Source organism: Helianthus annuus, chromosome 11 (genome assembly GCF_002127325.2).
Source record: "Helianthus annuus cultivar XRQ/B chromosome 11, HanXRQr2.0-SUNRISE, whole genome shotgun sequence".
NCBI lineage: Eukaryota > Viridiplantae > Streptophyta > Magnoliopsida > Asterales > Asteraceae > Helianthus > Helianthus annuus.
The window spans coordinates 70,546,972-70,558,141 of record NC_035443.2 but is presented as its reverse complement, the minus strand read 5'-3'; the positions used below and the strand labels follow the sequence as shown (position 1 = coordinate 70,558,141).

Below are 11,170 nucleotides of genomic sequence, written 5' to 3'. Positions count from 1 at the left end.
TATCATAAATATTATAGGAATAAGAAAACTAACAGAAACGAGTGTTGCAATGCAAAGTGTCGCCCCCGCCGCATCGCGCGGGCACCCTGCTAGTAATTGTTATATGAACAAGTAAAAGCTCTATCTTGGTCTGAGTGGAGATACGTTTCTCTCCTACATGTCTATATCCATGGAGTTTTGAAAAATCCAAACATCTCATAATCGACACTTGTTTTACGATGATCGGAAACCATAAAATGAATATTCGTAATAGTTTCGATAGTATTGATGCCGGTACTAATATTCGGTCGAAATTAGTTTCCATAGTACTAATGCAGGCACGATCTCATTATAATCAAAGAGTCGACTTTGAACGTAGCCCGAGCAAAACAGATTTACACATGAGATATTTTGCTGTTAAAAAAAAAACAATTTGCTTCAATAAACATAAATTGTAAAAATACTAAGGTGCTGTTTGTTTTTTAAGAGGTAAGATGTCTGCAGTATGCGGACCACATCTGCAGACATCTGTAGAAGAAGAGGTGGACCAAACCTCTGCAGTCTGCAATAAGAAGGTTGTTTGTTTTTTTAACGTATGCAGACTTCTAAAATAAACTGGTGGTGGTGTACGGACGGTGGTGGTGGGTGGTGGACGGTGGTGGTGGTGATGGATGGTAGTGGGTGGTGGACAGTGGTGGTGATGGACGGTGGTGGTGAACGGTGGTCGTGGTGATGGACGGTGGACGGTGGTGGTGATGATGGACGGTAGTGGGTAGACGGTGGTGGTGGTGATGGACGGTGGACGGTGGTGGTCGTGGATGGTAGTGGGTGGTAGACGGTGGTGGTGGTGATGGGCGGTGGTGGTGAGTGGTGGTGTTTAACTCTCTGCAGACCTTAGAAGATCTTAGAAGTGGCTGAGCAAAGTCTGCACCAAGAAGAGCTCACGCAGACATTTTTTAATGAAACGTCTTCGAAAAAACAAACAGTATGCACGCGGCGCAGCAGACAGAAGAGCTTGCGCAGAGCTTTTCAGAAAAAACAAACAGCACCTAAATTGACTACAATATTGACTTGAGACCAATTCTGTGTTTGGGGTTCCTTATTTTGAGGGTAAAAGGACTTTTGAAGGGCAAAAGTCCTTTTGAAAGTGTTTGGCTTTTGTTCTTATGTGAGAGAGATTTGCCAAAAGTCAGGAATTCCTGATTTATTTTGGCCAAAAGCACTTTGAAAAGTTGAAAATAAGCTAGCCACACATGCACCAAGTCCATCCTGTTCACCTCCCGACAATCTAATAACAGTAAACCCCGAGATCCAAATCATCTTCTTTCTTTCTTTCTTCCTGTTGTCAAATCAAATCAAATAAAATCTCCAATCTACCTGAACAAACCCTAACTCTTCAAATCCCCAAAATGAGTGACAGTGACGACGACGAGCTCTTACAGATGGCCTTAAAAGAGCAATCACAGCGAGATTTAAACTACACACGACCATCTCAATCCAGATCCTCTAAACCTGTAGTCAATTTCGTTCAACCTCCGTCAAACCACAGGCCTGCCAAAAACCCTAACTCTATGCCCACTGCCAAGCCGCAGCATCGCCGGAATGCTACGGAGGATGATGAGGATTCCGAGGTGGAGATGCTGAGTATTTCCTCAGGAGATGAGGATTCGGTTAGTGATCGGGTCGGGTCGAGGAACCGGGCCAGAGGTGGTGCTAGAGGTGGCAAGGAGGATGATAAGGTTTGGGATGGGGAAGAGCCTGATGCTTGGAAGCGAGTGGATGAGGCTGAGGTATGAATGATTTCTGAAATTTAAGTTGTTTTTAGTAGTGCTAGTCTTATAGACTCTTTAAGTACAGAACTAATTGATATGTTTTCGGCTTTGATTTGGTTAAGTTTAGAATGTTTAGTTTGATTTTATAGAAGAACTAAATTGGTTGTGGACGCGTTTGGTCGCACCGAAACCTTATTAACTAGTGGGACTAGGTAGAGCACAACTTACGCTAGGCAGGAAGCCTTCAAGGGGTTAAGGTAGGAAACCGGTGGAAGGTTATCTAGGATGGCACGAGGCCTCTGTTACTCCTTGAAGGTTAGTTGTTTTAACTAGTCTTAAGCCCCCTGTGTTGCGGGGAGGGGGCGTAAAACCATGCTAAGTAGAAACCAAACGACGATCAAAACCGGGGATACGCGTAAATTAAAAATACGAATTTCTAACACCAAGTGACTCACGTTATGTGAAACGTAGACGAAGTCGAATTTATACCGACACGTATTAGAAAGTTGAGGTGGTAAAAAACCTGAGAGATCAAATGTGACCACCAAACACCGCGCTATGTAGCACGCAAATGAGGGCCAAATCCGAGAAAAACGTAAAACAGAAACTAATAAAAAATCTAAACTTATTTAACTTTCGTGGCAAAACTATAAAACCAAAGTTCTATTAAAAAAATGAAAAAACCTTAAACTGAAATAAAAACACGAAAGAAAAAAGTGACACTATTCCTCCCAATGTTATCATTTAGTATATATAGATAATAATACTTGCATCAGCCATGTACCAAGTAAAATCCCACTATAGCAAGCTATTGGTAGGGTATAGGGAGGGTGGGATGAGGGCAAACCTTTCCTCAATCCCCGGAGATAGAGAGGATGCTCCCACTTAGCCCCCGACTTGATTTTTTTATTTTTTATTTATATTTTTATTACAAGTATACAATACAACTAACATATAGTGTGGCTAAGGAAAACAAAACAAAAATTGCTAATAATAGTAATAGAATACCTGATAAAGTTGTTGTACAACCCAATTGTTGGGATGAAATTTTAAGCTTATCAAGCTTAAGTCCATTTCTCTGTTTAACCTTATCAACTATGCAGTTAATGTGGTAAGAAATCGTAAATCGGCCAAGGACCGATATTTGAGATATAGGTTATCGCGGTGGGATATCGGTAATTTAATATCATGCAGAATTTATATATATAGCAAGTTAACACTAACAATTAAGTATACCCTCCTACCATTAACAAAGTAACCTTTTGCAACTTGCAAAACACTTACAATTGTAGCAAGTAGGAACTGATTAAGACTTAAAACACTAACAGTTAATAACTAAGACTTAAAACACTAATAGCAGCAATAAGAAGAAAGACAAATGGTAGAACTAAGAAGAAAGGTACTGATATCGAGAAAATTGGTGATATATCGCTCAAATATCTGTCAAATATCGGTCAATATTGTCGATATCGGTACCGATATTTGACACTGATATTTTACATGGGGACCGATAATCGATATATCGGTTGTATATCACCGATATTAACTGCATAGCTTATCAACCATATTGTTGGGGTTGAATTTTAACCTTGTTAGGTTAAGTCCATTTATTTGTTTAACCTTATCAACCAAATTGTTTGAATGAAATTTCGACAATTATTAGTAAGCATTGGTTTTTGTTATAAAACAACTTATATCGTAAAACTCTAATGCACATTTGCTTGCACTATACAAGTATATCATCCATCTTTATTTAGAAACAAAACGTCGTTTACAAATAAATTTGTATCATGCTACCATTCATGCTTTTACCTGTACCATACGATTCTCTAGTAGCGACTGAACTTTTGATAGAAAAGTATTCACACACTAGGATAAACATAAACTACAATTTCGAGAGAAAAGAAAAAGATGTTATTCTAATTACCATGACTTTGATGTGGTTTTATAAATTTTTATAATTTGGAACAAAACAATGCTGTGAAACCTGTTATTTAACAGTTTTGGAGATACGGCTTAATTGATCAATTATGGTACATACTCTTTTGGAACCATATGATCACTCATGATAAATTTTTACTCTCATAAACTTCGAGGCATAGTTGTTGTTTAATTTTGGATAACAGTTGAAGTTGAACCGTCTGAAGTTTTCTTGTTGTGACAGCTTGGCAGAAGGGTTCGGGACATGAGGGAGACTAGAACAGTTCCCACAACTCAAAAGTTTGAGAAGAAACCATCAGTGGCTATAAAGGGGCTTAATAATTTACAGTCTTTTTCACGTGGAATGGAACTTGTAGATCCCCTAGGACTTGGGTAAGTATTAATTTCTTTTTCTAATTGTTACCTAAATAGTGATGTTTACTGGAGAAATTGACACAATCGATCTCGTGTGTCTTTTTTTTTTCTGTACTTTCACATGCGAGTCCAGAGGTGGCAAACAAAACCCCTTTACTTATAAATGGCGGTTTTGATCTCAGATGGGTCAAATAAAATGAACTTACGTAAAAGTGAACAGGTGAGTTGAATGGATAGAATGAGTTGAAATTTGGCAAAAGGCTATTATTAATGTATGCAACCTCTTAAATTAAACCATCTTATTTGAAGACCTAGATTACTATTGCAATTGACTAAGCCAATAATATTGTTCTTGTAATATTAAACAACACATACTTATTAGAAAGAATCCAAAATTGGATAAGAGTGTTTGCATGTCTCAACTAAATTAACACCATTCTTTTTTACCTATTCTAAAAAAATGGGCCGTTCTAATCCAAACCTGTTCTGACCCATTACTCGACCCGCCCATCTTGTCACCTCTACTTATCACCCTGTTTAATATCTATGGCAGGGTAATAGACACCAGAACCTTGAGGCTGGTGAATGAGTATGCAGCAAGTTCTCCGGCCAACTCTGACAAAGTAGATTCTGATGTTCGAGGTACTCATAAATATATTCAAATGCTTTACTGTTTCATCTACATATCGTTTTTGTTTTTTAATGGCATTTGATATAGTTACAAGTAGATGTAAATCAGGCTAATTGCATGGTCCTTCATGCAATCATTCTTTCGTGTATCTAGTTATCTACCATTCAGTATCAAATAAAGTGCATGGTGTAATAAATCTTAACTCTTAAGGAAACGTGAGTTGTAATATTCAACCAGAGTGAAGTATATTATATATGTATGCGGTTGACTGGCTGTAATGGAATATTGTGGTGTATATAACTTTTAGGGCTTTTTCACATTTTGTGCATCATAATATCATATTGAATAAAGTTATGTATGAACATGTTAATCATTAGTGTGACTTACACAATCATTATCAATTGTTATTTAATAAGAAATGTGTTCAAAACAACATAGACTATGCATAAATGACGCTGGTTCTTTTACTAACAAACTTGTTAACATGAATACACAGAAAAACTGATGTATTACTCTGAGAAATTTGATCCAAAGTTATTCCTGTGCCGAGTGCACCAAGATACACCTGCAGCAGACTTGGAGGCTGGTGCTATGGCTTTGAAAACAGATCTCAAAGGACGGACTCAACAGAGAAAACAATTGGTCAAAGAAAATTTTGACTGCTTTGTCTCTTGCAAAACAACCATTGATGGTAAGTAATCATCACTGAGAGCATAACGGTCATTATACATGGCCATGAATGTTTTCTACAGATAGTGATGAGCGTCATATATACAGATATCGAGTCAAAACTGAGAAGAATAGAAGAAGACCCAGAAGGATGCGGGACCTCACATTTATATAGCTCCATCCAAGGAGTTACTTCTGTCGCTAATCGTGCTTTTGCATCCCTACTTGAAAGACAGGTTTAAACATTTTAACTAAAGGTGGCAGGTCTGGTGGGTCGGGTCGAAACACGATAACTATAATGCATTTAGCAACTTGGGGTGAACAGTGTTTGCCTTTAACTTTTTTTTGTATTTTTTATACTTTTACCCTCCAACTTTCAGCATTGACACTTACAACCCCATAACCTTCTAAAAACTTTAATCGAGTTTTACGTGTTTATTTTTATGTACTTGTCGGTATAAATTCAAGTTAATTTACGTTTCGTCGTAAATTTTCCCTGGAAATGAGTTGGGTCAAATATAATATGTTATTATGCTTATTATTACGTACGTTTTCAGTTGGTCTACGTTTTGACATAAATTTTATTTTTTTTATGGAAATGAATCGGGTCAAATATAATACGTTTTCATGCTTATTTTTAAGTACGTTTTCAATTGGTCTATGTTTTGACTTAAATTATGTTCGGAAACGATTCAGGTCAAATGTAATACGTTTTTATTAAACGGTATAAATTCGAGCCACTTTACATTTCGACACAGCTGCAACGCACCGTACCATTCTTCCTCTGAATATATTTTTGGGTATTCTATGCACACACTTTTACGACATACATTTTTGTGCTTTTCAAATATATAGTTGTTAAGTGCGTTTTTTCTACGTTTCACGCACAACTAAACAAAGCGTTACCCGCCACGAAGCACGGGTATAACTGCTAGTTTTTTGTTACAAAGGGTTTGCCGTTTGGGGTTGGTTGGGTGAAACACATTTTGTGCAAATTATTAAACTTCATAAATAGTTTGTGTCAAATATAATTGCAAGAATCATGTCATTTCAGTTGCAATTGATCTTTTTGAATAAAATAAGTTGAGGGGTTTTAATCTTTTATGCATTAAAACTACAATGTGGCCGATTTTCTACTCTATTGGCCTCTTTACTTTGAAGCCTGTTTTTCTTCTGAAATTAAATTTGAAGAATACTAAGTTTTAAAAGTTTGTGATTTGATAAATTGTGTCCTTTTTTTTGTTAGGCTCAAGCAGAGAAGATTAGGTCAGTTCAAGGAATGCTTCAGAGGTTCCGTACTTTATTCAACTTACCAAGTGCGATACGTGGCAATATTAGTAAGGGAGAGTATGACCTGGCGGTCAGAGAGTACAGGAAAGCAAAGTCAATTGTCCTCCCTTCTCATGTACAATAACTAAACTTAATATCTTTTATTATATTCATTGTATTTCCCTTCTAAGAATATGTTGAGATGAAATACCTAAAGTACCCTTTGGCACTGTAGATAAGAAACGACGTGAATTGTATATATAAAATAATTTTAATATTGTATTCATGCGATGTCATCTTTTGTAATATACAGGTTGGTATATTAAAACGTGTTCTTGAGGAGGTTGAAAAAGTTATGCAAGAGTTCAAAGGCATGCTTTATCGGTCTATGGAAGATCCACAGATTGATTTAACAAATGTAAGGACACTACATATTCTTATACCAATAAAATCAAGTTATTAAAACAAACTACTTTTATTATTAGGATTTTTATAAGGTCAGTTTTTATTAATATTGGTTTTTCAATGTTTATTGTAGCTTGAAAACATTGTGAGGCTTTTACTGGAGCTGGAGCCTGAGTCAGATCCCGTACGTCATTATCTAAATATACAGGTGAGAAAGTAATACAAAAACCACAGCTTGATTTTAAAATCACATAACAATCATACATTCATATACACACATGTATGCACACATATATACATACACACTAGTGTAAATGCTTTAATCATCTTGTTTTTTGTGTATATATCAGAATCATAGGATCCGAGGTTTACTTGAGAAGTGCACTTTTGATCATGAAATGAGGATAGAGAACTTGCAAAATGAGCTACATGAGAAAGCACTGTCAGATGAAAAGTGGAGGAAAATCCAGCATGATTTAAACGAATCTGTGAACAACACCTCCTTTTCTTTTATTTAAAATATATAGATTATCTCTGCTCACTCTTAAACTTTATTTTATTTTATCAGGGTGCTGTTGATATGCTTATGGATGATTCCTTAACATTAAATTCGCAACCAAGAGATTCAGGTTCCGAAGAACTCGATGCTCTTCGTGGAAGATACATACGAAGATTAACTGCTGTCATTGTGCATCACATACCAGCCTTCTGGAAGGTTGCCCTTTCTGTTTCAAGTGGCAAATTTGCTAAGGTAATTTAGTTTATTTATCTTCAATCTTGTAGAGTAACTATATTATATTTCTATTATACTGATACATACATCCACCTTTTTTACATGGATATCCTTACACAGGTGGGAGACGAAAAAAATTCAAGTCACTCTCTTGATGAAGTGTCTGGAATGATACAGAATACTATATCTGCTTATGAATCTAAGGTCCACAGCACCTTTCTTGATCTTGGGGATTCGAATATCCTTCGGCCATACATGAGTGATGCAATAACAGATATATCTAAAGCATGTGAAGCTTTTGAATCCAAAGAAGCAGCACCTTCAGTTGCAGGTATCTTGACTTAATTGACCTTTTTGTTCATCCATCCTTCTTTGTTCCTCGTATTATCCTGACCGTTTAATTTTCCTGATAACAGTTGCAGCTTTGCGTACACTTCAATATGAGATCACAAAAACTTACATACAAAGGCTTAATGCATGGATGCGCTCTTCAACTGAAGAGATATCGAATAACGAATTGTGGGTCCCAGTTTCTGTTCTAGAAAGAAACAAATCTTCATACACAATTTCTCACTTGCCTTTAGCATTCCGTTCAGTTATGGTCACTGCAATGGATCAAATAGATACGTAAGTAAAGACATTTTTCTTGATATATACTAAGTGTTGTTCTTTACGGATTAAGATGTGGCAACTTTATTTCTCCAGGATGATGCAGTCTTTAGGGAGTGAAGCAACAAAATCAGAAGATGCCTTTGTACTCTTTCAAGAAACTCAAGAATCTGTTAGGGTTTCATTTTTGAACTGTTTGCTCGATTTTGCTGGTATGGAGAGGGTCATTTACTGTCTTTTTAAATTTATTGTTTGACCGATTAGAAATAAAACATAGCTGGAACCGACTCACTCATAAGTAAATTGGTCAAGATTGACGGCTCTACTTATGACCAATTCCTTGGGTGCACATGATTAGGTCACCTGGAGCAGATAGGAAGCGAGCTTGGTCAGAACATATCAAATAAAGAAAATTCCGCATTCGAAAACGGATATACTGAAGAAAATTCATCTGAGCCACTCCCTGGGAGTATTACTAATCCACACCAACAGCTGTTGATGGTGTTGAGTAACCTTGGATTTTGCAAAGATGATCTTTCTCGTGAAATGCATCATAAATATAAACACATCTGGATGCAGCCCAGGTACGTCCAGTGGTAGTATATTTTTTCCTGAAATCATTTCCTGTTATTTTAATTGGTTGATTGGAGTATAAATCTTGAAGTAACATATTGTTGTCAATATGGTTTTGGATTTGAGAATCAAGTCACTTGAAAAGGTTTAGCTTCTTAAGAACGTTACAAGATGACATTTGTTGAGTGGACATGTTATTGATGACGTGTTATTAATAGGATAGGCATGCCGCATGCGGTTTTGTTGTGGTCTCTTTATCTTCCAAGTTCTTTATTTCATTTCGTATTTACCGTATACTAAATCTTGTTAGTGGATATTTGAACAAACAAAACATCGACACCCCGTATGTGGGAATCCACATGGATAGTTATTGGAATGCCAATATTATGATTACACAATTTAAAGGTATCTTTAATCGATTTGAGTTTGATACTAATAGTATAATCATTTTCACTAACAGTACTACCCAAGCATTTTATGAATAAATCCCTAGATCTATTTTGACGCCAACAAATACGTCTTGGTAGAAACTATATAATATACATATCACATCAGTACCATTGTTTGTGATGTCTGATATAATCTGGTCAGCTACTCTTATTGATTTTTGGACGGAAGCTAAATTAGCTAACTATAGTGGTATTGTGGTAATATTCTACTGTTTTAAATAATACCATTTTGACTTTTGCTTGTTCAATTTCAAAAACCAGTAGACTAAATACCGTGACCCTGAAACCAAAATAAGAGATCATAAAATTTTGGATTCTTGCAGGGGTAAAGATGAGGTGGACAATGATGTGGATGATCTGGTTAGGTCTTTCTCTGGTCTTGAAGAGAAAGTCCTTGAACAGTATACTATAGCAAAGGTTCAGTATTTCTACTATCAAGTCTTATATTTTAGTATTTAGATGTTAATACACACACATACACATAATATTTTTAGATTTTATTTGTTAAGTATATTTGTTTATTTTTCAGGCAAATCACATTAGAACAGCTGCTGTGAACTATTTGTTGGATGCTGGAGTACAGTGGGGGGCAGTACCTGCTGTGAAAGTGAGGGCTTTTTAAATGATATTGTAATCGAACTTTATGCTTCATTTATCTTTAGCTATAAAATTTATCTTTCCATTCTTTGCAGGGTGTGCGTGACGCTTCGGTGGAGTTATTGCACACTCTAGTAGCGGTGCATGCAGAAGTATCTGGTGGTTGTAAACCTTTGCTTGACAAGATACTTGGAACCCTTGTTGAAGGCTTAATGGACACATTACTCAGCCTTTTTCATGAACATAGAGACACCGATATACGGATGTTGGATGCAAATGGTTTCTGCCAGCTCATGCTTGAGGTAAATCCAATGTTACGTGTTACAGGATTGCCTTTTATAAGAGATATGTCACATGATTTTCATATAATTTATTTCTTTTGCAGCTTGAATACTTTGAGACCATATTAAACCAGTATTTCACTCCTGAAGTGAGTGAATCTCTCAGGTCATTACAAGGGGCAATATTGGAAAAAGCTACTGAGAGCTCATCTGAAGCCAGTGATACTCCAAAGCACCGTCGTCGTGCAACACGTGGAAGTGATGATTTGATCGGAGATGACAAACAGGGGACCGTCTCACCTGATGAACTTATTGTAAGACACCCGTATCTGTATAAAAGTTGTTGTTTATATATATATTTTAATTGAGTTTTCCATTCAACTTGTTTTACCTGTTTGAGGTACTATTATCCAAAAGTTGTTTCGCTATATTTGCTGATATATGTTTATGTTATATTTAGGCCCTGGCCCAACAGTGTAGCAATGAGCTACTACAATCAGAACTCAAGAGGACTCAGATCAACACAGCGTGTTTTGTGGACTTGCCTCCGTTGGATCCTGGTCTCACAGCAGTTAAAGCAGTAGCAGGTTATGGCTCGTTCAGAGGGTCAGACTCTCCAGGCCGGAGTTATGGGGCTAAGCAAGTCGTCGGGTCCCCGAGTTTTTCAAGGCCCAAAAGAAGATAAGATTTGTCTTCATTCTTCAGTTATTGAGTTAATTAATAATAATATGTAATATTGAAAACATGAGGTGAGCTGCAATTGTGTGTATCTAGATGTTAAGTAATTACCATTTTTTTAAAACTTGTGCTGTGTAATTTCTCTATATGTTTGAACCTCATTTTGTTGTACATGCTTGTGATGATCAATCAATTTGTAATTTCAATTTTAATTACTGATATTTTTGTAA

The 11,170-nt window shown here is 36.4% G+C and overlaps 1 protein-coding gene across 1 annotated transcript; it reads left to right on the top strand.

The window, feature by feature from the left end:
* The first annotated feature begins 1,291 nt into the window (after positions 1-1,291).
* On the top strand, positions 1,292-11,170 carry LOC110890443 (exocyst complex component SEC5A). The gene is made up of 19 exons (XM_022138053.2): positions 1,292-1,769; positions 3,916-4,064; positions 4,600-4,688; positions 5,174-5,368; positions 5,455-5,582; positions 6,593-6,751; positions 6,929-7,033; positions 7,154-7,228; positions 7,371-7,508; positions 7,589-7,771; positions 7,874-8,084; positions 8,170-8,380; positions 8,459-8,574; positions 8,721-8,946; positions 9,708-9,801; positions 9,914-9,991; positions 10,077-10,283; positions 10,367-10,576; positions 10,723-11,170. Exons 1-19 carry the CDS (start codon positions 1,389-1,391, stop codon positions 10,945-10,947), a joined length of 3,180 nt encoding a protein of 1,059 aa, XP_021993745.1. The 5' UTR covers positions 1,292-1,388; the 3' UTR covers positions 10,948-11,170.

Bases quoted from the DNA above. Each gene is read 5' to 3' on its own strand.
- LOC110890443 (XM_022138053.2), top strand. From the start codon at position 1,389: ATGAGTGACAGTGACGACGACGAGCTCTTACAGATGGCCTTAAAAGAG. The intron at 7,229-7,370 runs GTGAGAAAGTAA...TGTATATATCAG, and splicing joins GTCATTATCTAAATATACAG to AATCATAGGATCCGAGGTTT. The intron at 8,575-8,720 runs GTATGGAGAGGG...GCACATGATTAG, and splicing joins CTGTTTGCTCGATTTTGCTG to GTCACCTGGAGCAGATAGGA.